General features: G+C 40.3%; 2 protein-coding genes across 2 annotated transcripts in view; both read right to left on the bottom strand.

Annotated features, from left to right (window-relative positions):
- Positions 1-193: 193 nt before the first annotated feature.
- On the bottom strand, positions 194-13,813 carry npc1 (Niemann-Pick disease, type C1). The gene is made up of 25 exons (XM_074688829.1): positions 13,634-13,813; positions 11,526-11,654; positions 11,260-11,366; positions 10,821-10,966; positions 10,408-10,575; positions 10,051-10,300; positions 9,842-9,924; positions 9,369-9,739; positions 8,994-9,220; positions 8,448-8,548; positions 7,959-8,061; positions 7,651-7,840; positions 7,224-7,406; positions 6,997-7,111; positions 6,737-6,864; positions 6,366-6,500; positions 6,141-6,230; positions 5,787-5,977; positions 5,516-5,631; positions 4,962-5,091; positions 4,620-4,805; positions 3,989-4,220; positions 2,464-2,577; positions 2,002-2,164; positions 194-1,904 (listed from the first exon to the last, which is right to left on the bottom strand). Exons 1-25 carry the CDS (start codon positions 13,727-13,729, stop codon positions 1,822-1,824), a joined length of 3,837 nt encoding a protein of 1,278 aa, XP_074544930.1. The 5' UTR covers positions 13,730-13,813; the 3' UTR covers positions 194-1,821.
- Positions 13,814-15,694: 1,881 nt separating this feature from the next.
- The window catches only part of egfra (epidermal growth factor receptor a (erythroblastic leukemia viral (v-erb-b) oncogene homolog, avian)), a 49,752-nt gene continuing 40,565 nt past the window's right edge, over positions 15,695-24,881 (bottom strand). Inside the window, exons 22-28 of the mRNA XM_074688373.1 lie at positions 23,969-24,044; positions 23,051-23,197; positions 22,858-22,955; positions 22,251-22,418; positions 18,891-18,938; positions 18,671-18,764; positions 15,695-17,423 (exon numbers count right to left, since the gene is read on the bottom strand). Coding sequence (XP_074544474.1) covers positions 17,080-17,423; positions 18,671-18,764; positions 18,891-18,938; positions 22,251-22,418; positions 22,858-22,955; positions 23,051-23,197; positions 23,969-24,044 — 975 coding nt within the window. The 3' untranslated portion in view covers positions 15,695-17,079. The remainder of the gene's footprint in view (positions 17,424-18,670; positions 18,765-18,890; positions 18,939-22,250; positions 22,419-22,857; positions 22,956-23,050; positions 23,198-23,968; positions 24,045-24,881) is intronic.

The following is a 24,881-nucleotide window of genomic DNA, read 5'->3' as shown; positions in this document are numbered from 1 at the left end:
AGGCCTTCACTGCAGTGAGAGCTACCCTCAAGAAAACACACTGTGAACAAAAGGTCAAATTTAGTTTAGAGATGAAAATCAGGACTGGAATTCTTGCAGTGTTTTTACATTTAACTGGAAGCAACTAAATCTTTAAAGCACAAAGACAATATTCAAAAAGAAAAATCCAACAGGAAAAATCACAAGATGCATGTTCAAAAATCGGAAAGAATTTAATGTTTAACTGTTAAAAACTAAAGTATCTCCATTCTCGGTTTAAGACTCTTTCCCACAATCACGTTCCTCAGTGTCAGATAATTTGTCCATCTCAATGCACAGCACTGTTATCAGACACATATCTGCATTACTTATGTGACAACTCTTTCTGTTAGTAGTCAATAAACAAATGTACACAGCCATAATTTCAATTTTTGCAGTGTCAAAAATTGTAACTGCATCTAAAGAAAACACAAACTTAAAAACGAGGATCAGGTAAAAGATTTGACACCAGTTAGGTAAAAGGAGAACAGCAGAGCATGGTAACAAAATGTTAATAATTAAAATAAAAATATATAATAACTTAAATGCCGATGAATGAAAAGTCTGAATGGGCCTTTGTCCAGTTATTTTACAGTTTTCAAGATGACAGGATTATATCTGAATCAGTCCTGATGATGTATCTACACTTCAATATTTCGTTTAATCGCCTGATGCACAAAACAAAGTTCAGTAACTGCAAAGCTTCGTTTACACCCGAGTGTAAAACCGTCTTTAGGATGATAGCATTCTATAAACCTGGCATTAACCTGTACCTCGTCAGGGGTTACTGCTGTGATCGTGCAAACACTTCAAAAGGACACTTGAGATGAATGAATGAATGAATACTATAATGAAATATTGCACCAGATTATTCTTAAACACAGTAATGTTGAAATATAAGACCAGGCCTGATGCAGCTTTAAGAGAAATACATAATCTAAAGTGTTAAAATACTTGGACTGCTTTGAGTTTATGTTACAGAAACTTGTGTTAAAACTGCAGCTCTTTTTTTACGAATAGAGAGCTACGATTCTTCTTTCAGCCTCCAAGCTAAGTACAGCTGGTTAACCTCAAAGCTAAATTCAAGGATCAAAACAGTGCCGTCCAAATATCACAAAGCTGCACAGAAGCACATCACTGCAAGGTGAAAATACAACAACAAGCTAACATGCTTTATAATATTGTATATAGACAAAGCCCCAGATATGAAGCCTGTTAATGCCAGTTTATGAGTGTCTATCATATCATTTTCTGTCCGTTAGCATTAATGCGTCAATGTTTTTAGTACCAAAAAATTCTACAAAAATCCCATTTTCAAAAACTTCTTCTTACATTGAAGTGTTCTCAAGTTTATCCTTAAAAAATATGAAAGCAAACAATCCGTTTTACCCTTTAGAGTTTCCCAAATCACACAATCTTATAGCATATGGAGCTGACTGAGAGTCTGTCTGCTCACTGATGTCTGCCGCCAGGTTTTTCCAACTTCCACTCTCTGTCTTTATGTCTGTCTGTCAGGTGGTGCTCATGGAGCAGCATGTCCTGTAGTGTGCGGATGAACAGGGGGAGGAGAAAGAGGAGGTGGAATGTTGTGGTCCAAAGTCTTTTGAGGAAAATCAATAAGTAACGCAGTCCGACAAGGCCTCTGGCACGCCTCTCCACGAGTATATTCCTGAGTTAAATCCGTGCATAGTAGCGGCAGCGATGATGAGTGTGTCAGTGATCACAGAAACGGCTTGCGCTCACACCCACACAGCCTCTCCCAGACTAATAGTTAGTTCATTGTTCATTGTCCAAACCAGTCTGCTAGTAGTTCAGGAGGCGCTCCCTTTCTGTGCCCGCATAGCGTTTTTCAGCGGCAAACGCCTTTGCTTTGTTCACTGAAGGACCTGTAATGAGAGGAAAAGAAATGACATTTAATCAAACCTTTACAGACTTAAATTCCAGCTGAAATCTTGCATTATTAACTTTTTGTCTCATACTCACCGATATAACTGAGCAGTACAGGGAGGAAGATGAGGCCGTGTGTGGCCCCCAGAAGAACTATGGCCAGATACATCCTGAAGTAAAAGACCTTAAAGATCTGAGACTTAGAAAGTGCGAGGATCAGGATCCCTCCAAACTTTGTGAGTGTGATTCCACTAAACACCTGCAGAGAGAGAACAGTTCACTTTTAATATTGTAAATTAAAGGTGCTTTAATGAAGCTCTGCTGTCATCATGCTTTTCTACTTTCATACTGATCCTGTTGAGGTATCATCCAATTGGCTGATTTAAACTGTATTATGCTGCTACAGAAACAAGCTCAACTATTTTTTTTAAATTCATAATTTACAAATCTTCAGGAACTTAGAAAATAAGTATTTAAATGTTCTGCATTATCAGTGCACATTTCGAGTTTTGGTGAATGATGTTTTTAATGTATGGACAGAAAATGTTCATAACTTACAGAGCTGCCCATGTGAGCCAGAGCCTCCTCTGCCCGCTCCACCCTGTTCTTCTTCACACTGATGGAAAACGCTCGCACGATGTGACTGCAGAACTCCACTGAGATACCACAACTCTGCAAGAGACAGAAGAAATAAATCAGCACCAAAACATAGAATACTTGGAATAAAAAACACGTACACTAATGTTTTCATCCTGAAGTCTTGGATAACTTTAATTTGCTTAAGAAGGTGGTGAAACTTTGGGATAAATTTCTAGAACATAGTCTATAAAGGTTGGCAACATGAGGGGTCACACGACCAGTCAGTATGTAAACAAGTCTGAGGTTTAAAGATACAATCTGTGATTAAACACGGGATTGGACATTCTGTTTCTCATGAACTCAATGACAAGTCTTTATGACATAAAGACCTTACCTACAGCTGAAACATGGTGACTCATTTTATATGAGTAATAACTGAGGATATGTGTGTAAACAGGTGTTTACATTCACACAGGACTGATCTAAAAAGCTCACACTTTTCTGTTGATACATTCATTAAAAAATCCTTGATTTAACCAAAAGCATTTTACCATTTTTTTTTTTTTATTTGGCTGAAGTAACTCATCAGGCTCTAAAATATGTTAAATTTTTTTGTCTTGTCTTGATGAGCACGATTAAAAACAACATTGCACAAATGTAAAGGAAACCATAACATTGAGATTTTTAGGTGCTAAGAAGTCAGTTAAGCACTTGTAGCATTTTATTGCCTTCAATGAGATCTTTTGTTTAATTTCTTAAGTTTTCAGAAATTTACTTTGTAGTTTTACTAATGTAGTTTTCATGCCTGAAAGTTTTTAAGTTAAGCAGTTGATGCAGAGACCCCTAATTTAGCTGCTGTGAAAGTGAAATGCAGTAGTTAAAGCTCCTGCTTGCTTTATCTTTGTTGGACACAAATTAGTTTTGTTGCATGAAAAAATGTTTCTCTGCTTTGTCTTTAAAGTGGATCTATTGATTATTGTGAATTTATACTGTGACAAAAGCAAAGGTGCTACATTGCGTCTGACATGTACCCCCTCACAGCAGTTTCAAGCATAAAAGAATACAACATAGAAATTGATAACTTTGTTGTTGATAATCTTATTTTCTTTGATTGGTCATAAAAATACTTCCCTGTCATTTTCAGCAAGTTTCCTCACCTGTCAAAAACTTCTTACTGGTGCTTTAAGCCTAAATTACTTTTATCTTAAAAAGTAAATTAGAACAAAGTATGAATGAACCAAAAGGGTAAACAAGTTGTTTTAAAAGAAAAATGCATGTATTATTGAGCTAAAAGCAGAACTCAACCAAGTATTGCAGGTCAAATTAGTAAACAGATACCCTCACTAGGTCTTGTTTATTAAATTTGATGTAATCCATAATGGTTACACTCACCTGCCATAAAACAAATAGAAGCTTAACTATTTCAACTTCATTCCCCAAATTATCCATTTTATCCACAAGTTAATGTTTTTTGTTGTAAATGAATACACTTCTCGATTCTCACCATGACCAGGTTCACCAGAGAGACTGCATTCAAGCTGATGTCCCACAGCCACATGACACCGAACATGTTGACCAAGATCATGGCAATGGTGATGCTGACCATCACAGCCGACCACAGCTCGAATCCCAGCAACACCGTCGTCACCAGAAATATGGACGCCAGAGAGACGCAAAGGTTCAGGGCTGTGTCGTACGCGATGGTGAGGTACTGCTCGTAGAAGACATAGAAGACGCTGCAGAGGAGAAAAACACATTTTAGGTTAATCTATGCTGCTGTTCTCAGTTTGTTCTTTTATAAGTGAGGTGTTTTATAACCTTCGTTTTTGCCAACTGGGGCTTTTAAATCCACTTTTTCTAACTTCTTAAATTTTGTAGGTTACAAGGTACATGTGGATTATTTCAGTGCTTGGGGTCAAATATGAGCCGTTCAGCCTTTTATTATGTTTTCTCTGCTGTGTGCTTATCTATGACCCACTTTTCTCCAAAACCCTTGAACCTTCAGATCATAACAAGCTAAACCTTCACCTCAGAAAACTTCACACTGGAAGCCTTTCGCTCATAATTCCTTTTATAAAAAGCATCGTTTATTGTAGTTTATAAAGTATATTATTCAGAATAACAGCATTCCTTACCTGTAGACAAAGACTTTGTGGTTCATGGACTCGCTGATGTTGTGAGCCAGGGCTCGGGCCATTTTCAAAGCGTGTATAAAGTCAGGGGATTCATTCAGGATCGTGTGATAAGTCATGAAGTAAGTTGCTCCAACCTCCTTGTTTGCTAGATCGAGGTCCACTGCTGAAGCGTAGGCTGCGTGACCGCTGAAGAAGCATTGAGGAAGAGAAAAATGAAGGGAAAATTACCAACTGAAGCTAAATATTTTTGGAACAAATAAAAAACAAGTGGACGTACTTGAATGTTGAGTCATTTCAGTGTCATGTGTTTTCAATAAAAAGACAGCAGCGCTGTAAAATTACCCTTTTCCACACTTAGGATTGGGATTGTCTGACAGAAACATGGGCAGAAACCGCATGAAGTCGTCTCCTTCTGGCCTCTGCTTCCCACTGGGGGTCATGGGCCGACAGTGTACACAGGAGGTATTCACCACTGGGGGACAGTACCAGGAATATAAACGTCAATTTAAAGACAGAATGCTGGGAAAGAATCAAACCTGGTCTAAGACACAGCAATGTAGTGGAAAAAGAAAAGTCTCAAAATGCACTTTTTGCAGCATATTGAACCTAAAAATCAAAAGTACTTGAGTGAAATCTGATTCATTTGATGATAAATTTGAAATGCTGAAGCAAAATATGCACAATTTTCCTGGATCTGCATTCATTTTGGAAATAAATCTCACTTAACAGAATTTCTCAATGTTTCTTCAGCATTGTATCCTGAGAAGTTATCAGCTTCACTGCGTGTTGTGCATGAAAAAGGAGCGTCATGTTGAAATTCTGTCAAACAGCAGCTTGCGAAATAATGACTACGAGGCAAAAGGGACACAGCGTGTTGACATTTGATTAAACTCTACCTGAAGCGTTGCAGAAAGCTCCTGTGGTGTTGTAATATCGACAGCAGGTCGACTGAGGTTTCACCCAGTCAAAGTAGTCATCCAGCCACGAGGATGGAGTGAAGGCGATGGTTGTGCTGAGAGTAAAAGGAAAGAAAGATGACATAATGAAAAGTAGATTTAGACAGTCTTGTTGTTTGATTCAAAATCCAGAATGTTCAAGATTTGGAACCTTGCTTCATTAAATTGTACGCTTCTTGCTCCATATGGTTAAAGATAAATCTAGACTTACTAGTTACTGATGAGAGAGGCGGCGTAGACTTGCTGGACCAGAGAGTCGTTGTTACAGCCCACTCCTCCACACACAACATTTTGACCCTCTGGGCTACTGTAGTTTAAACCATCCTCCACTACGAAGTAGACAGGCGCTCCAGTGTGGAGGTACTGGCTCAGATTCCTGAAGTAGTCCAGCACGTAGGAGTCCTAAACAGAGAAAGAGATCATTACAAAAGCCTGACGTAACAATGTAGTGTTGCTGAAATTTAAACAAACTCAGTAAATGGTTTTCATTCATTAAAGTATTTAAGGTATTCATTTATCAAGCTTCAGATTTATATGAATTTCAGACCCATAAAGAACGACTCACATCAGGCATGGAGAGTTTCTGGTCCAGTCCAACTTCAACTTTATTCACCACAGCGATACTGAAGGAGAGCATCCCCACAAAGACAGCCACCTAAAAATAATAATAAAAAAACATTCACATTGTTCAAGTCATTTTTCTTCTAAATGTCAAATATAAATCCAGCTCAATGCATCAACATGAGGATGAAGGAATCTCCAGGAACAGACGTGCATCTGAAATACTCACCACAATCGGTCGAACCCACTCTTTCAGGATGAATGGTGCATAGACTTTCTTAAAAAACCGGAAGAGGAAGCTGTCTGACTTCACCTCCTGACCCTCTGGTAGCTTCATGCAGCAGAGGATGTCGAGTCGATTCGCCTTCAGAGAGAAGCAGCATTTGCTCAGTGAGTGACTCATTTGGGGGTTTAATGATTCAGAGCATCACTTCTCGAAGCTTCAGGCAAGAAGTGGCTGCAAACAATCACTGCATTTTTTAATCACAGCGCTTTGTATGTGAAGGGGACTCTTTTCACAAAAAACCTCACAGTGCGTCACCCCTCTGAAAGCCATCAAGCCTTGTCGTTCTAATAACCACAGTTTCCCCTCGGTCTCACCTCCTGTCTTTTAGCGTCCAAGCCGAGCAAGCTGACAAAGCAGCTGATCTGCAACAGGAAATCGATAAAAACAGCCAAGCCAGCAAAGAGGGAGAACGTCCTCACTGCAGGCATGTTTGACAGCGCTCCTACAGAAGGAAAGGTCAACAGGTTTGTTTGCATTTCCCTTTTGGAGCCAATTCTGTCTTTATTTCACTTAAAAGCTGTCATTCACGATCGAGTGACCCTGTAAGTGTCAGTGTCTGTGTCGGAGGATTTACCCAGGAAGAAGGCGACCGTCTCAGAGAAGGAGGAGAGGAACATGCTGGGGGCCACATCACCAAGAATACGCCCGATCTGCTGGTGTAGTTCCTCTTGTGGCATCCGCTCATCTCGCTGTGATAGAGAGCAGCATACAGCACATTAGTTACTGAAGTAAGGATCTCTCTTTTAAAGGAAACAAAAGCTCATGTGAGAAAATAAATGTACAAGTAAAGATCATAACTACCTGATATGTCTGCACTATGATAAAGATGTTATCTACTCCCACAGCCAGCACCAGGAAAGGAATGACCTCGATCACAATGAGGGTGAGGGGGATACCGAAGTAGCTGAAGATCCCCAGCGAGGCGGACACAGAGCTGAGCACAATCAGGATACCTGCGATACCCAGGGAGATCTTTGAGTCCACCTGTGATGGAATAAGATAAAGATAGAGGATCAGACATGGTCTCTCCTGATGCTGCTCTTTTTTCTGCTTGAGTGCTACAACACGTCTGACCTGTTGTACAAGTGTTAGTGAATTTTACAAGCTTTTACATCACAGGTCTGTTGCATAACGTTTCAAATATTTCAGATATGGATAACGTTTACAGAAACATCGGGGTGAGTACAATGTAGGACACACTGTCCAGGAAATGTGCTCCAGGACTCACCATGACCCTCCTGAAGCTGTGGATGTGACCCAGCGCCAGTGAGATGTAGATGAACATGATGGCGTAGCTGATCACTATCGTGCTGATATCACTGTCGCTCTCTCTGTCTAACTCATCCTCAATGCTCCTCTCAGCGCTGAAAGCAATGGTCAGGTTGGGGTTGCTGAAATTCTTCATGAAGCTGATGAATCTAAAAAAAAAAAGGCAGACAAAAGGAACTGAATAAGGAAAGCCACTAAAAGCAGTGATCTCTGCAAAAAAAGGCACCATGTCTCTTTGATGAAATTAAAAATAGGGTGTAGTCTCACTCTTTCTCCCATGCCAGAGATTTGCCCATCTTGACTGAGTCGTTGAGGTAGTTGTTGAGAGGGAAGGTGATCACTAAAGCGGTAGCGTTGTTGTAGTTTGTATCTGGAATGTAGAATTAGAAAATGCATTTCTTATAAAAATAGGGTGAAACTGCACGGACAAAAGCTTGGCAGCTCAAAAGAGAAGCACATTTTTAAATTGTAATTGGAGGCACACTTGTGACACACATTATAAACACTCAGGGGATGCCACAAACTGTTTCTCAATCTCACAACCATGTGAGCTGTTGCTTAAGAAAATTCAGGATCAACGTTTCCCCATTCAGCAGGATAATACGTAAAAAGTTCAGTGACCGACAGCCAACTGTTTCACTTCTTAGAGTTATAAAAGAATTCACACGGAGACTGCAAACAGATTATGCAACCACTGCAAACGAAGAAGCTGCTGAGATTTCTGGCTCTCACACTGGAGGTTTTACTCTGACTCACCATCATAACCACCAAGGGCCAGCCAAGGAAAGATAGGCCCACCAAATGTGCCCAAACAGGGGTCATGGAGCATGGTGGTGTCATTGAGGGATGCTGGTGCACTGTGGAAGAAAAGATCAGAGGTTGATTGTTTGAAAAACGTTCCTGCATCCAATCATCTTATTGTGTAAGACTTAATTATCTGATCGCATTGTTTCGCAGCTGAAATAATAAAGAAAACAGCTGCATTACAGCCCATGAGGAAGTCTGTGCGCTATTTCAAGACATCCCCTGAAAGTTGCAGATAGCAGCATCTTGTAAAAATAGATCCTTGTGACCTGCAGGTGTTTGAGCTGGCTTTCAAGTTTTTATCTTTTTACTGCAGCAGATTTATGCAGACCAAGAACTGTTAACAGATTTCTGTTCATTACATTGATTATGTTTTTTCATACAGAATTGGAGCTCTGTGTCAGGAAGACGAAATATAGTAACAAACAGCCGTGTGTGCCAGTCTTTTGGTTCAGCATTTGAAAGTAAAAGACAAGAAACTGAAGAAAAACCAATCACCTGACACAGTAGAGGAAGTGACTGTGAAAGTCTGCATAAACGAAGAAGTCGTCTCCTATAGTGTGGTCCAGCACAGAGTGGCTGTTCTGGAAGTAGTTGAGGACACTCAGGATGGTGCAGTTGTTGTTGTACGGGGCCAGTGGAGCCAAGCACAGATCTTTAAGTGTGACAGCTTCACCCTCATATGTGGCTACGAGGGCCTCGATACTGAGCTGCAGATCCAGCACCTGGTTAGAAGAAAAAGAAGAACTGGTTAACCACAGTTTGAGATGTGCAGCTGCTTTGCACACCAAAAGTGTCTCTCCTTTCTAACACATCCTTCTTTTTACAAATCGTGGCTTTAGTGTTAAACTTTCAGCTTTCTAACAAACCCACCTGGTGCAGGATGTCTCTGTCCAGGATGGCTCCGAATGGCACGTCTGATCCTCCAAAGTAGGGCGAGTAGATGAAGGTGTCATTGAGTGGGGTGGTGATAATGAGCTGCACGGTTCTGAAGAAAGGTCCGAAGTGGCTGTCAAAGTAGTCCTTCTCTTGGCGAGCCTGGCTATCGGGAGACGACCACAGCTCCACAGGGTCTGTGGTGATGCGCATGTAGTACAGACCAGAGGAAGAAGCTACCACGACTATCAGGCTGCCCAGTATGACTAAAGAGGGGTACCGCACGCAGAAGGAACCCCAGGAGCAGAAGAGGTTTCGCAAAATGTTCTCGAAGCGTTCACCGAGTGTTTCACAGCAGGTTGCATTCACTAAGAATAAAAAGAACGTTGCAGAAATATCATTACATGTCCATACTTGTGCAAAAAAAAACAAAACAAAACAAAACAGAAAGCTTGGCTGCATTGCTTTACCTTGGTTGGGGTTATCACCATTGAGAGACAACGGGTTATTGCTGTCCAATATGGGGGCATACTCAGACATGATGGTCCTTTTCCTGTATACACAAACAACACGACACAAGTTGAAATCAGCTGCTAACCAAGAGTTTTTCACACTTATGAGGTGAAACACACATTAATGGAACTCCTGATAAAATCGGTTAAGTCAGTTATTTGTTCACCTGTAACACCACGCTCCCACTACAGCCCCAATGAAGATGAGCAGGAAGGCCATGTAAGAGATCCACATGATGACAGTCATCGCGTCGATACCGAGGATTGTCCAGGGAGGAGGGAGAGGGGGAGGTACAGGTTTGGGGCCACAGGCTTTTGCACAGTCCTGACAGGAGCAGGGTCCTGAACCGTCCTCCAGGCCTTCTGTGCAGTCGTAGGTTTTGTTGTTCATGGGATCGTAACCAGCCACTGGGGCATCTGGAGGAAGATATAAATAAAGATGACACACAAACATTAATTTCACCTACATGCAGAGAGCCTCAAGGTTATGACCTCATACATGGAGGTATGAAATATGGGTCTACCTGAGAATATTGGGATGATGGGAAAGGGAGTCTGCCCATTGTTGATATCAAACATATACTGGATCCAGTTTGTAGCATTGCAGTCTTCTGCATCCTTCCCACACAGCAGTGATAACGCCTTCACATTGCTGGATGGTGCCTGAACATCCTTACAGGCATTATACATCGCTGAAAAAGGAAAACACAGTTTAAATATTTAAGGGACAAACTTGTGATCCTTGACATCAAACTGCCAGTTCCTCTTTTCTATTTGACTAAAAAAGGAACTTTCTAGATGTCACCCAACCACGGATTTGCACAAGTGAGAGCATGACTTTTTCATTCTTCTTTTCGTAGCAGATTTAACATACCACAAAGCTGTATGGGTAAGGCTGTCGTATCGTATGCAAATCATCACCTGGCAGTGAACTCACCATTTGTAAAGGTCTGCCCAATGTAGTACTGCACTTCCACCACATTGGGACCGTCGACTTTGGTGGTGTTCATGAACTGACTCTGGTGGGGGCTGCATGTCAGCTCACAGAAGAGGTTCATCAGGTTGAAGAAACATGCAGGACACCTAAAATAATATTGCAGAAGTATAAAATAAGACTTAACACAGTAAATATTACAATGACAAATGCATTGAGGTTGTTTAAAACTTATAAAAATAGACAAATATACTACTTAGCTTGCCTTTATATCATGTTTAGAACGTGCAAATGTGCACTTTGCATGTCAGAACAACAACACAGAGGATTAAGCCGATTTAAACAGTTTCCTGTGTTGTTCAGGAGTACTGAAGAAGAATGACTATTCCCTCCCAAACACGTCATGTGCTATGTAAGTTAATGTTATAATGGCAACACCTACCGAGACAAGAACTGAAGTGGCAGCTCAAGACTTCCTTTGAGAGTGCGCAGCTGGTCGGTGTCACAGCACAGGCTCTTGTTTCCATAGTCAAATCCAGGACAAAGTTCCTGCAAACACAAAACATGTGATGTCATTTTGATTCAATTCTTTCCATGGTGCAAAGAAACCCACGCACGAAAAAGGAGAAGTGCGTTTCAAGAGTCTCGTGTCTGAGCATTTAAAGTCAGCAATAACACAGCAGGACATGTAGAAGATGCTGTGTATACCGTGAGAAGTTCAAAGCCTTCAGGTTCCAAGGGGATGGGAGGACCAGTGTAGTTGCAGTTGTACTTCTTCCCAGGAACCTTCACCGACTCTCCACATTCCCCATGCCACACACAGTGCTGCGCCTCGACCTGGATGAGAGGAAACAAAAACACGTGGTGATTACTTGTGCAGGGTGCTCACAGAGTAAATCCCACTGGCTTTATTGTTTCAGGAAGCTGGGGATCTCTTTCAGTCTGTTGTACCTTTTCACTGATAGAAGCTAACTAAGGTCAAGAGCAAGGTCTTGCAAACAAATCAATAACTGATAGCCCAAACACAGCGCTCCTCTTGCTTTGTTTTGGCTTCTCAAAGAAACCTTGTGCATTCTGATTTGAAATATCTGAAAAGTAAATCACAGCTTTGACTTTGAGGATATAAATCTGGCATATCATACCTCCGCATGTGTCTCATATCCTGTCTGCCTCATATCTCATGCTTAGAAGTTCTAAAAAGAAAAATCTCACTTCTTCTTTGTAAACTTGAATATTAAGTGCGTGCAGTGTAATATAAAAATGAACTGAGTCAGTTGTCCCCCTCAGAGTGACGCCTTGTTGAGTAATACAACACGTAATACAAAGAAGAGCTGAAAAAGAAGAAGCACAGTTTGAGATCTATGGTAACAGAACAACATTTGCACACTGTAGAAACAAATATCTTTGTGACAGAAAAAACAACAGATTTTGCCGAAACATGTTTAAAAACGTTGTGCAGTCAAAGCTTTTGTCTATTCAGCATCAAAGCTCTCACGCGGTCTTAGTTGAGACAAGCGCTTGGGGAAGTTAATTCACTTACTCTACAGACTGTTTTATGAGTGGACTCAGTGTTACACTCTGTCCTACTTCAGCCTTGTGAGTCCAAGGGCAACATTCGTATATCATTATCCCCCCAATCTGACTTTTACACTGACACAGACTGAGAAAACTATCCAAAGTCAACTAGCAGGCCTCAGGGCTTGTAAGGATTTTATTTTCAATGAGCGAAGAACCCTGCAAGATTTATTTAAAGTTTATGAAAATCAGCAAGTTGATGTATGAGCTCCAGACCTGTAGAGGAAACACACATACATGCAAGTTCCTCCAAAACCCTCTCAATATGCTTTTACTTTCACTACATCCTTGTTGGTTTTGCTGAAATCCTGTCTTGTAACAATTATAACCAAGCAGAGCCATGCCTTGTATTTTTTGTACAATTTCATGTGGTTCCAAAAAAAACCCCCAACAACAATAGGCTGACCTGATTACTTAAGTGATCAGGTCAGCCTATTATGAATAAGGTTGCTAACAATAAAGCCACAGGATCAGATAGAGACGCTGATGATGAAAGTGATCAGTTTGTCTGTTTAACTCATATCAAACGTAATCTGAGTATGTATCACAGCTCTATGTCTATCTTCAGTTCACGGCTAATATGTGAGTTAAAATCAACAAGTAGGATACACCACACAAACCTTTATTGTTTCTTAACTTCATGCACTGTTCCATGTGTGATTTCATGTTATTTATCATTTAAACGTATTGTACACCTCTATGACCTGACTGTACTTAATTATGTGTGAAAACAAACACATTGCAGCTCATCTTGCTAACGCTAACCCCGTGTTTTTATCAGTTTGGAGAGATAGCATCATTTATGACGGTGTAAAAACGCTTTAATTTCTTCAACATATTCATCGAGACCTTCTTCACTGTTCTAGTTAGAAAAAGCTTCATTGTGAGTCAGTTAAGGTGCGTCAATGGGAAACTTCTGTCTCCAGAACACAACCTGTACCATCACTATTAGTCCCCCAGGAATGTCGCAGCTAACATCTTGTGCAGTTTCGATAACGTTACAGGAAAGACTGTGCGAAACCGGCACAATTATAACAGTCACTGCTATGTTTGAACAAGTACTAAACCAATTACTGCCTACTGCTAATTTTAACCTGGTTGGAAGAGTTTAAACCCCGAACAGCTCAACTGAACTCAGTGTTATTTTTGCTAGCCGCCTCGGATAAACATCACACTAGCAACAGCAGACCGAGCTGAGTCATGTTTTTGTCACGAGAACGCCACCGTTGAATGACACTTACCCATCGGAAATGTCCCTCCGACAGGACGATAAAGAGAAAAAGTAAACATGTAAAGCTTTTCCTCGGTAGGAATCCCATCCCTCTTACTGAAGACATCCAAACGAAGTGACAGCCCAGTTAAAGTTTCGCATATCTTGTTGATGGTTTCTTCTTCGTCGGAATAATTACTTTGGGCGGGGACCAATGGATGCCTCAGTGCTGCCACCAAACGGTGCTAGGGGCACATTACAACTAAACATCATGTAACAGCTATACTGCTCTATCTATCTATCTATCTATCTGATATCTTTAGGTCCTGAAAGAAAACGTGCTATATTGATCAGATTATAGACATGAGCACAAAATCTGCGGGTATATGACAGGAACTGAACTTATATTCTTCAGTGGTCTGAGGCATGACTTTGAATGTCGAGATATCAAGTAGTATTGATGGGTCAAAGGAAGTTAAATGTCAGAAAAATCAATCACATAAACACAAATATTTGTAAAGGAAGAACATTACATCAAAAGGGTTACAAAACTCTCACAAAACAAAGAGCAAATTAGAGAAAGCTATAGTGGTTACCAAAATTGTTACAACATCTGTTAGATCTAAAAATATTGTATTTTTTTGCCTCCAAAACTCAGTTTCACCTCATGATGTTTATTAGTATGGATATAGTTGCTCTAAAACAATAACAAATGTTACAGGGAATCCTACTGCTTTCATTCATTTTTTACTTTAATATATAGTTTGTCCATTCTTTGCTTCATGTAGCTGTATGTCTCTGGTTTAGTATCAGTATATTTCCTGAGAACTTCAGTTGACTCATGCCTTCTGTCACTCAAACCTTTGAATGCACGACAGATCTTTATGGTATAATTTCCAAATTGCCAAATTTTTCTGGATTGGGTTGAGCTCAAGACTTAAGGGGATTAGTCCATCATGTTCAAGGATCCTTTTTACTAGGAAAATGACTTGAATGTCCTTACGATGGCTCTATTAAATGGTAGATAGATGTAAGGGTAAATTCCACAAAACAACTAAAACCTCTTAAATATTCATGTTCTCATAATATCCTTTAATGTTTTAGCCCTCACATATTTGCGTTTTAATCATTTTGTTTAAGTCCATGGCAGCAGCTCTCCATTAAAAAATTTGAATGTCAAGAATTAATGTGCTCTCCAAATGCAGTGTAAATAATTTGAGAACATCTCCATGTTCTAAACTATACTATTTAAACCAGACATGATAGTTGTTCCACTGACCATCAAAGTTGTAAAAACTCAGTTTTTGTTTTGTTTTTGATTGTCTCGAAACAAAATCCTTGTGGAAGTATATTATAGGATTTAAAATGGGTATATATACATTTAAAGGAGTGATTTTTAATAAATAAAAAGAGAAATGCCATATTTGTGACATATTTTATGCAATGAAAAATCTCTTACTGTTGCTTTTACTGATTTTTTCCTCGAGGAAACTGCCAATTATCAGATTTGATCAAAGCACACACAAACAGTCCTGACGACGCAGATAAACTGAGTCTTTAACTACAACATCTCCTGTAATAGGATTTAATTAATTCTCATCTTGGATGTTATTCAATCAGTTTACTTAAGAGCTTAGATCTTTCACTTAGATATTACACCTATGTGTAATTATCATGTATAACCTAATGTATAATGCTTCTTTATACATAAATATAACATGTTATGAGTAAAAGTCTCTGTCTTGTAATGCTCCATCAGGCGACTCATACCATATTAATAGAGGTTTAACGTCATGATTGTCTGCTCACACTGACACACTGAGACCACAAAGCTTTTTAAATATTTCAATCAGCATCACTTTAAGTGAAACTGCAAATCACCAGGGGGGGCGGCTGCTCTTGTTCAGCTGATTAACTGCTCGAGGTGTTTCATCAAACTGTTATTTGAAGTGCTGCAGGCATCAAGATAAACAAACCTGAGTAGATGAATGAATCCCTGAGTGCTCGGAGCAGGAAAAAAACCACAAATAAACAGGCATTTCCATAGAAAAAAAACAAACTGATTTATTCATGTTCACATCTGAATGAAATAATCACAATTCAGGAATAAGTGCATATTCACGTATGGTGTGACAAAAAGTGTGTACTGAGTATAAATTATAGGTGATTACTTTTGGAGTATATTACAGCACACTGACTGTTTCCTGTACATGTACCTGCGTAAAAATCTGCAAAATTAGGTTTACAGGCTGCTACAATAATATATCCCTTTAAAACTAGGAACATTGTTTGCAAAGTTAATACTCTTGCAAGACTACAAGACTTAATAGAAGAGTAGATTTGTAGATGTGGCGTCAACACCCTGTGTGGAACAATAGTCTAAACTTTTTGTTAAAAACAAATAAGACAAAGGAGAGGACATGTTTGAGCAGAAACATCAGAGAGATCATTTCTGACAAGACACAGAGACATTCAAATAAAACTCATATTTACAGGGAAGTACTACTTCTAATCTACACATTTCAAACAAGTTACTCACCTGACCTAAGACAGTTCATCCAGCATTTTCAAACAAATACAAAAACAGTGAAGCGTTAATCAAAACGCAGAAGGAGGTCTTGGTTTTAACTGTTCAACAGTTCTTCCTGGCAAACTGTGTTCTTGTTTTGTCAATGTGTTGATTTCAGTATGTATCATAACATCATCTACATAGTGTTGTATCACATGTCAATTTGTTTCTGAGATCAGCAACTTCTGTAGTACACATGGAACTGTCTTAGGTATAAAGGTAACATATTCAAACCTTAAATTCATCAGTATTCCCTTTAAACTGACTTTACATTCTATACATTGCAACATTTTGTTTCCTCGTTAACTCATCCTCAAAGATGAGCGTCGTCAGGCCTCTGAGGACCCAGAACAGTCAGCATTATGCCCTTGAAAAGCTCCCTTTAATCATCTTGACTTCATCAACGTGACAGCTTCTGAGGCTTCACATCAAGGCAGAAAGCACCACTGTGTGTTTATATCTGTGGATATTGTTGAGTGATTGTGAGTGATTGTGTGTGAACTTGTGATGCTGCATCACATGTACCTTAGGTGGTGTTTTTTTTGTTTTGAGGGGGGTTGAGCTGCCAGTTTCTTTTCTTTGTTTTCTCCTCTAGAAGCCCTCAGTTTGCAGAAGAAACTTTCACTTTCTGCAGGTCTGGCCCAGAGAGTCTCAGGTCAACAGTCCTTTAGTGGTTGGTTTCCATCCAGCTTTGTTCAAGAGAAGCTTTTGCAGTTTGGTGATGAGAAGAATATATTTGGAATGAGGGAAGAGGGCTTGTGTGACAAGTTCAGATGCACAAACTGTCACATGTCACCAGATGAAAACTACATGTTTGATAACTGGTGGTACCACTTAACCATACTTCCCTAGCCAAGACATCAATGCCCTTTCTGAATGAAGTCTCTTATTTTGTGTCTGCTCCTCTGTCAGTCTGGTCCCAGGTACTCTACATTCTCCGCCGCGGGGATGTGTCCATTAGTGTGTGTTTTGAAAGTGGGAGTGAAGTCCTGTTGGTAATCCGGGTTGTCTATGCTGTTCTGTGGCTGGTATTTCTGAACGCTGTGGACCGTGCCGTTGGAGGTGGGAGGGAGGATGGCGGGGGTCGGGATCTCGTTGAGGTACTCGGGTCCGTTTCCCTCGTTTTTAAAGCAGTTCAGGTACTCTGACTCTGTGTCGTCTGAAGAGATGGTGGGGAGGATAGTGCGAGGGGGACCGGGGTGCTGGTAGTTGGGATTCATCACATCTGAGACGCCGTTTTGGTTCATGTAGTCTGTGAAAAAGAGTTACATTAGATTTACAACTTCCTATTAAATGTGAACACTCACAATTAGTGGAAGTACTTCTGCTAATTTTGACATACCTAATTTGATGAATGATGTACATATTTTTCCATTACTATAAAAGATATCATTTTTGATGTCATAGTAGGGTTATTATGTTATCATCACGGCTTTAGCTGTAACCATTTGCAGGTTTAATGACAAAGTGTAAATAAACTGGAGGCACTAAAGTTCATAAATAGCAGAAGTTTACAAAACAGGAGGTCACATGAAAAGATGTGCTTTTAGATGCACTGAATGTCAAAGACTTCCTGAAGCCTTATCCCAACATGTGCATACATTTCAGGAAACCTGAGCCTCTGCTGCATGATTTGTTTAAAGTTAAAGTGTATTATGAGGCATTTTTGCATTCATTAATAGGAGTGCCGAGGAGAGATGTACAGCTAAAGGTTGTGGCTGGGAGTCAAACAAAGCAGCAAACTCTGACTGTGACAAATTAGCATTCACAGTCATTCCAAAGATCAGATCTTTGGAGGGAAAATAAGATTACAGCCTGGTACAAAAAAGTACTTTGGTTTAAAGAGCTCATTTTTCCATTGGCACACACTGTACTGGGTAATAACTTAGTAATGAAAGGATATTAAGCTAATGCGTTTTGTATTATTAAAGGTACAGCTGACTTAACTGACAGAGTGGCAAATTCTCTTTGCCTCACACTTGATCATTTGCAGTGAGGTTGAGCCAGAATCTTCAATATGGTAACCGACCACGATATGCTTCGAAACCCCAATTCAGAAACTATTGAGTGTCATCACTAAGACTATATGAATTATACAGACTGTGAGTCAAACCAGTGACAGGTAAGATGAGGAGAGCAGCTCTAGTACATTAACTGCTAAGCACAAGTTCTGATGTTTTCTTATATCTGTCTCAAAAAACTCCATAGGTTAGCTGTCATCATAACCATAATTTGATTTAATCCCAAAATCTGAATGGTTGATTCCAGGATTCAATTCACTGAAAAAAACACTGCATTAACAAGCCTTGTTTTTCCAGTACACCAAACACAAAAAACAAAATGACATTCAGCTGAGCTGGCAGTGATTTCCATGTCCACTAGGTGCTCCCCCAGCTCTCTGAATCAAATCCAGTGATGAAGGCTGAGTGTGACTGAGAGTTATATGACAGACATTGAAAAGAAGCGTAGAGAGAAGTTTTAAAGTTAAAGGAAACTTGCCTGGGGCTGGCTGGAAGGCGTCGTCTAAATTCTTGTCCGTGGGGTCAGGTATGTACCGATGAACGATGCTTCCATCTCTGCTTGGGAACGTATGCTGCAAGAAAAGACAACTTGTTTATTTTTTACGACTTTAAAACCTTAACAAAATTAATACACGTCATTCAAATCAAAGAAGAGAACAGTTTTCTTTAAGTGCAATTAAAGGGAAGACATTTCTCACCATTAAGCCATTTCTGCTGTGACATCTTCCAATGCTGCTGCTGAAGCTCTGCAAAAATAGACAAAATGAATTTAGATTAGATCGTGTCACTTCCATCAGCAATGCAGATCAGAAGTGAGGAGGAAAAGAAGACTGAAGATGTATCTTTGAAGACATTTTCTGTACAAAACAAAATTCCCCTCTGCTCAGTTTGTAGATATTTTTCGTACCTTTCATTTTTCTTTCATATAACTCAGGCTGCCTTCATTCAGAAATAAGTTTCCTGAAATTGGTGTGTTTCCCTCCATCTCTGTGATTTGTTTAAAGCCTCTCAGGGGACCATGAATTCTCTATAAATATGTGTTTTTATAGTACCTCTGGAACCACAGCTGTCATCTCAGCACAAGCTGATAAGGATCGAAATAACCGTCCACCGAGCAGATTCGTATTCATTCAGACAATGTGACAAGCTTTGTTGTGTCTGTCACTTTCCTGAGCGGGGAGGTCTGCAAGCGGGGTAAAAACCATGGAAACCAAGTGAATCAAAAGAAAAGACTGACAGCTGCGGCAATGCAATTACTTTCAACAAGAAAAGGAAATTAAAGAGGCTGAAAGAGCAGCCATCTGTGAAAAATGTCTCGACCCACAGTGGGCTGTGCCCCAACTGTGATATTACACAAGCAGGCTTATGCTGAGCTTTTACTGGACAAAGATTTCGAGGAGTTCGCCTGGTTGCCTGTAAAGGTAATCAAAGTTTAAGGCTCATATGAGCTAAGCAGGCTGTCAGTATCCGGCAATGATTCCAGGTAAGAGGAGCCAGACCTACGCATGGCCTGCTCTGAACCTGAGGTAGAGCCGTTCTGCTCATCCATCAAAGGGCACCTGGGAGGAAACGTGGGAGAGGGGACGATGATGAGGATGATGATGAGGACGAGTGGGTAGGGGGTCAAGAAGAGGAGAAATGGTCCCAGCGGTGAAAGAGGAAGAGGGCAGGTGGGTTCAGCAGGGTTCAGGTCAGGTAGGACTGCTCACTGTGTGAACACCTGGATTCAGTTAAGCAGTCAGAGTTCTGCTGCTTCAAGTGAAACTTAATTGATTTCAACAAGGCAAAAAATGGCTCTGCGATTACCCCTGCTCTGACTCATGGCTTAATGAGTTGTGCAGAAATCCTTTTCCCCCTGAAAACTCAGTTGATAGCTCTATTAAATTTTGAATAGTTTGGAAGCAGTTCGCTGCTAATGCATTTGGTACAATTTCTTAATCAATTAATGCTCCTTTTCTGGGAAAGTTCACTATCCAAAGCAGCTGGCAGTCTCTTTCCCCTCACTGCTTTGATAGTTATGGTGGAGGTGAGAGTCTGTTAAACCTCTTTGAATCCCATTACATGTATGATTCACATTTTTCACTTGGCTCTATTGTGACTCCTCTCCAGCTCATTCAAGCTCAAACCTGACATCTTTAGAAGTATGAGTGATGAACAAGGTCAGCAACATTTTAAAAGTAGTTATTCACGTATTATCACCTAGCTGTGTTAAATACTTGACTGTGATTGTTCAAAACTTTATGATGACAAAAATTTATTTAGGCCTTGTACCCATGAGGCTGGGTATTTTTAAGAACAAATATCCCCCTCATGAAACCCTGAAACCGGAGTTTTCCAAAATCTTCACTTTGGCCAGAGTTTTTGAAAAACATCCTTTTAGTGACATAAAACTGCAGTGTCATGTGGATGACAGGGCTTAACGTAAAGATATATGCTGTTTCCCTGATACGTGTGGACATGGCCTTAATCTTTGTCTGTTGAAACTGTGGCAAAAATGTTGCTTTCCCTCTCAGACTGGTCTTGAGAGTTGGGAAATAATGACACTTATCAGATTCTGATGTGAGAGCAAGTTGAGAAACAACTGCTTCCCAACCATTTCCAATAAGAAAAAGTAGAGTGTGATTCCTGTCCTGCAATCCAGGCAACAGCAGCTCAGCTGGCGATTGCATCTCTAAGTTCTTGGTTGTTACAAAGTCACTCAAACCCTTCTGCTGTTTCCTTTATGTATATTTAAAGGTGTCAAACAAAATTCTTAAAAAGAAGGAGAGCTGGATGAGGACAGAAACATCAACATAAGTGTTACTGTTCAAGTCTTGTTTACCTTGACTGAAGTTACCTTCAGTGAAACCATTTATTTTAATGTGAACTATAACAAATAGGTAGGGTAATATTTCAATCTGTTTGTGAATTGAAATATTTGGTCCAATGTTAATTTGTGCCAAAAGGAGGCTGATCTTGGCATGGTAGTTCCTGACCAATCAGAGGGACTATTTTATACCTGCAAAAATTAACATTTTTAACTCAGTAAAATCAATTTTTAATCCTACTTTGTGCTGACTTGTCTATTTCTGATGGTTGGTGGTTCCTGGGTTAGGGAACAGTGAACGGATGATTATGCAAATTAGAATTCTGACAGGGTGAGCACTTCTGTGGGTGCTTCATGGTTCCCTCACCCTTTCTTATCAAAAACTACACTTTAATTATCCTATTCATTGTTTTTACAGGTTTACTTAGTGGAACTCCCAGTATTTCGGGCATCAGCTTCTTTATCCATCACCTTCTAATTAAAACCTTTGATTATATGTAACAGACCAAGAAGTTTTTCTCAGAGCTGATACTAATACCGATTATTAGTAGTCAAGGAGGCTGATAATCAATATTTGGAGCCAACAGTCATTTGCAGTACAAGTAAAAATACTGATGTTAAAATGCTGAATAATACAAATTCAAAAAAATGGCTCTGGGTGTAACCAATCAGATGGGACTATGCTGGAGACAGAGTTGTGACTGCAGACAGGGCGGTGTGGCTACATCTGAGCCAAAATAACACAGTTTTAAATTGATTCCTTATCGGCCATCGGGTGTAAAAAAAGGCAGATGCTGATATGCCTAAAATTGCCAAATACTGGTGCTGATATTCTGCCCAGCTGATAATCTGCCTGGCAGAAAATTGGTCTATCCTTACTATATGTGCCTTCACACTATCAGAAAATTCAGTACAATGTATATTACTGCTCAAATAACAACCATGTAAAAATGTCTCAGGATGTTTGAAAGTGTTATAGGATGAGTTTTCAGTAAAACTACACCATCTAGTGGAAGACCTCCATTCGTACAGGTAGTGGTCATGTACCTACATGAGTGACCCTGAGGCCCTGAGGGTTAATAAATAATTGTAGCTCATGACTTTTTGCTCAGAGAATATATGATGTAACCCTTTTAAAATAAATATTTAGTATCAGTGCCAAGATCTAATGTGAAAATCTAAAGTGAATTTCTGCACGTCACATGGAGAAACATGCTTCATCACAAAAGCTCTGTGATCTTCTATAATCTACCGTGGAGGAAAGCAGCGGGGTGTGCGAGGTGCTGGGGCTGCTGAAGAAGCCGTGTTGCGGCACCAGGTACTCGTCTGCGTCTACAGCGTCCTCCATGTCTTCCCCACTGATCAGGCTGCGATACAGTTTTGCATCAGAGGGGCTCGGCAGGTGCATGCGGTCGTCCCCCTGGAGTAGAAATAGAATTTACATTGTCAGCATCCCGTGTCCAGTAGGTTGCAGCAAGTCATCATAAAGTAGAGTGCTGCAGGAAAAAAGAGAAATTAAGCTTGGAAATGAGTTAGCATTTCTGCACTTCCACTTCCCTCCCCTAAGAGTCACGGGGTTTATGAGCAGGGTTTGCTTAGACGACCGAGGAAGAACATAGAGTGTGCTGCAAAATATCCTGTTTGTGAAATTCAATACTTTAAGGTGTCTCATAAATGGCAGGTAGGTGCTTTGTGGCACCCCTGATGTTGTTGTTGGCACAGAGTCCACTGTGATGTAGAGTTTATTTTCTGAAAACTCCTTAATGTTTGCACAGGCCTGGTTGTCCTAAATATAATGCCACCATGGCACAACTATTTGAGATTAGCTCTTTTTGACCAGTCATTTGATATTCTGTTACCTGAATGACCAGGTAACGAGAAGGATCACGAGCCATCTTTGTGAACTCTGCGATGAGCTCCCTGAAACGAGGGCGACTGTCTGCATCAATCATCCAGCCTGTAAAGAAAAAAACAACAAAAAAGCAGAAAATGAGATAAATGAAACTTTTGTACTAACATGAACATGCAGTTCCTAATAAGTGCTCTGCTTACATTTCACCATGATCATGTACACATCGATGGTACAGATTGGTGGCTGAGGAAGTCGCTCGCCCTTTTCAAGGACCCCGGCTATCTCACTGGCAGGGATCCCATCGTACGGCTTGGTCCCAAATGTCATCAGCTCCCAAACTGTTACTCCTACAGACAAACAAGCACAATTGGCCCAATGAGAATTCTCTTCTTGCTCCCAATCCAAGAAAGAAAAAAATCGAGTGACAGGATGTAAGCTCGACAAATATCACACAGTATCAAAATAACTATGTTGACAAATTGGCTGCTACTGCAGGAGTGGGAGGCAGCAGGATGTGTATGTGTGCTGAAGGAACTGAGGAGTAGAAAAAGGAGGAAAGGAAGAAGCATGTCACTTCTGCCAGGGTCTACTGATGCTTTTGCCATATTGTGCGGAAGGCGATGATCAAACCCTCGGGAGATTTGGACGCTGGCCCACACAAGAGAGCTGTGCTGTGTTTGGCTTCTGTGTGTATATTCAGGCATCTGTGCAAATGTACTCTTCTATTCATGTGGGTGTCTGTAACAATCTCCTTTGACGTGATATTGCCCATGTGAGACTGCTGGTGTGTAGGTGTGTGCTACCAGTGTCCTCAAATCACAGATGCTAGCAAGATGTTCCCTCTCTCCTGCTACGCTGTAGATTGTTGACAAGTCTTATTAGATCCAAAAACAACATCTTATCTGAACGTTCAAAAGTCTGCTCCCTCGTTTCCTCCCCTTGATGTTAAAACACTTTATCAAGCCATGAATAAATATTCCCCCGCTGAGGCTGTCACCAAAACCCCAGAGTACAGAAGCCCAGCTGCTTTACATATCTGAAGTTACACAAGCTGAGCAGGCTTCACTGGGTTAGAGAGTGAGTATGTGTTCACAACACAAGACATGTACAAGACTTACCATAACTCCAGACGTCACTCTGGTGTGTGTACGTTCTGTTCAGGATGGATTCAAGAGCCATCCATTTAATTGGTACCTGTGGAAGAAAAATAAAAAATGTTATCTCAAAATAAATTAGCAGGAGTGTTCTTCATTAAGCAGAACAATAAGCTTGACTACTTTCATTATACCAGTACATCATCACAATATAACATTTATTCTCACACTGGCTTCTGTTTGAGCTCTTTAATTGGATTTTCTCTTCATGTTTTACAAACTTTCTTGAAAATAACTTTTCAATGCCCTCTTAGAGTTTAATTCTTTTGCCGTGATGCTTTTCCACTGATATGTGCCGTAAACACGCATCTCACCCGCTCAACCTCCCTTAATTTCGCTCTTTCTCCTCTTTTTGTCCAAGCAGTTTTCTTGTCCTGGCTCTACCTTCTCTGTCCTCTTTCTAACTTCTCTCCACACGCTGTTTTCCTCCACTTTCTTCCTGAGTCGTGTGTGGGTAGCTTGACGTAAGAGCGAGCACGACTGGAGGTGGTTTCAGGACACTGAAGCCAACTGTTGAGCCTTCGTGAGGTGTCATGGGCCTGATTTAACGGAACACTGGTGAAGGGAGGAGCCTCATTCATAGCTTCGGTCCACATCCATCATCTTTTTTTTTTGCATGATGAGCGTTATTAGGGGCTACGTTATCACAAATAAGTACATAAATGTTGGAATGAGGGCTTGATGGGATGTATTTTTTCCCCTTTAGTTATTTTTTCTTTTATTCAACTCCAAATACCTTGTGTTGCATTACTTTGCCTTGAAGAAAACAGACTCTAAATTGGAGCATATTGCTTTAAATTGTGCATTTCACATTTTAAACATCTGTGCTTGCAGGGAGGATGAATACAAGATAAATATCAGCTCACTAAAACTGACA

The sequence above is a fragment of the Halichoeres trimaculatus genome, unplaced genomic scaffold (genome assembly GCF_033239565.1).
Source record: "Halichoeres trimaculatus isolate MK-OKI-2021-1 unplaced genomic scaffold, fHalTri1.1 fHalTri1_scaffold_15, whole genome shotgun sequence".
Classification (NCBI taxonomy): domain Eukaryota; kingdom Metazoa; phylum Chordata; class Actinopteri; order Labriformes; family Labridae; genus Halichoeres; species Halichoeres trimaculatus.
This window is presented reverse-complemented; position numbering and strand designations above follow the sequence as displayed.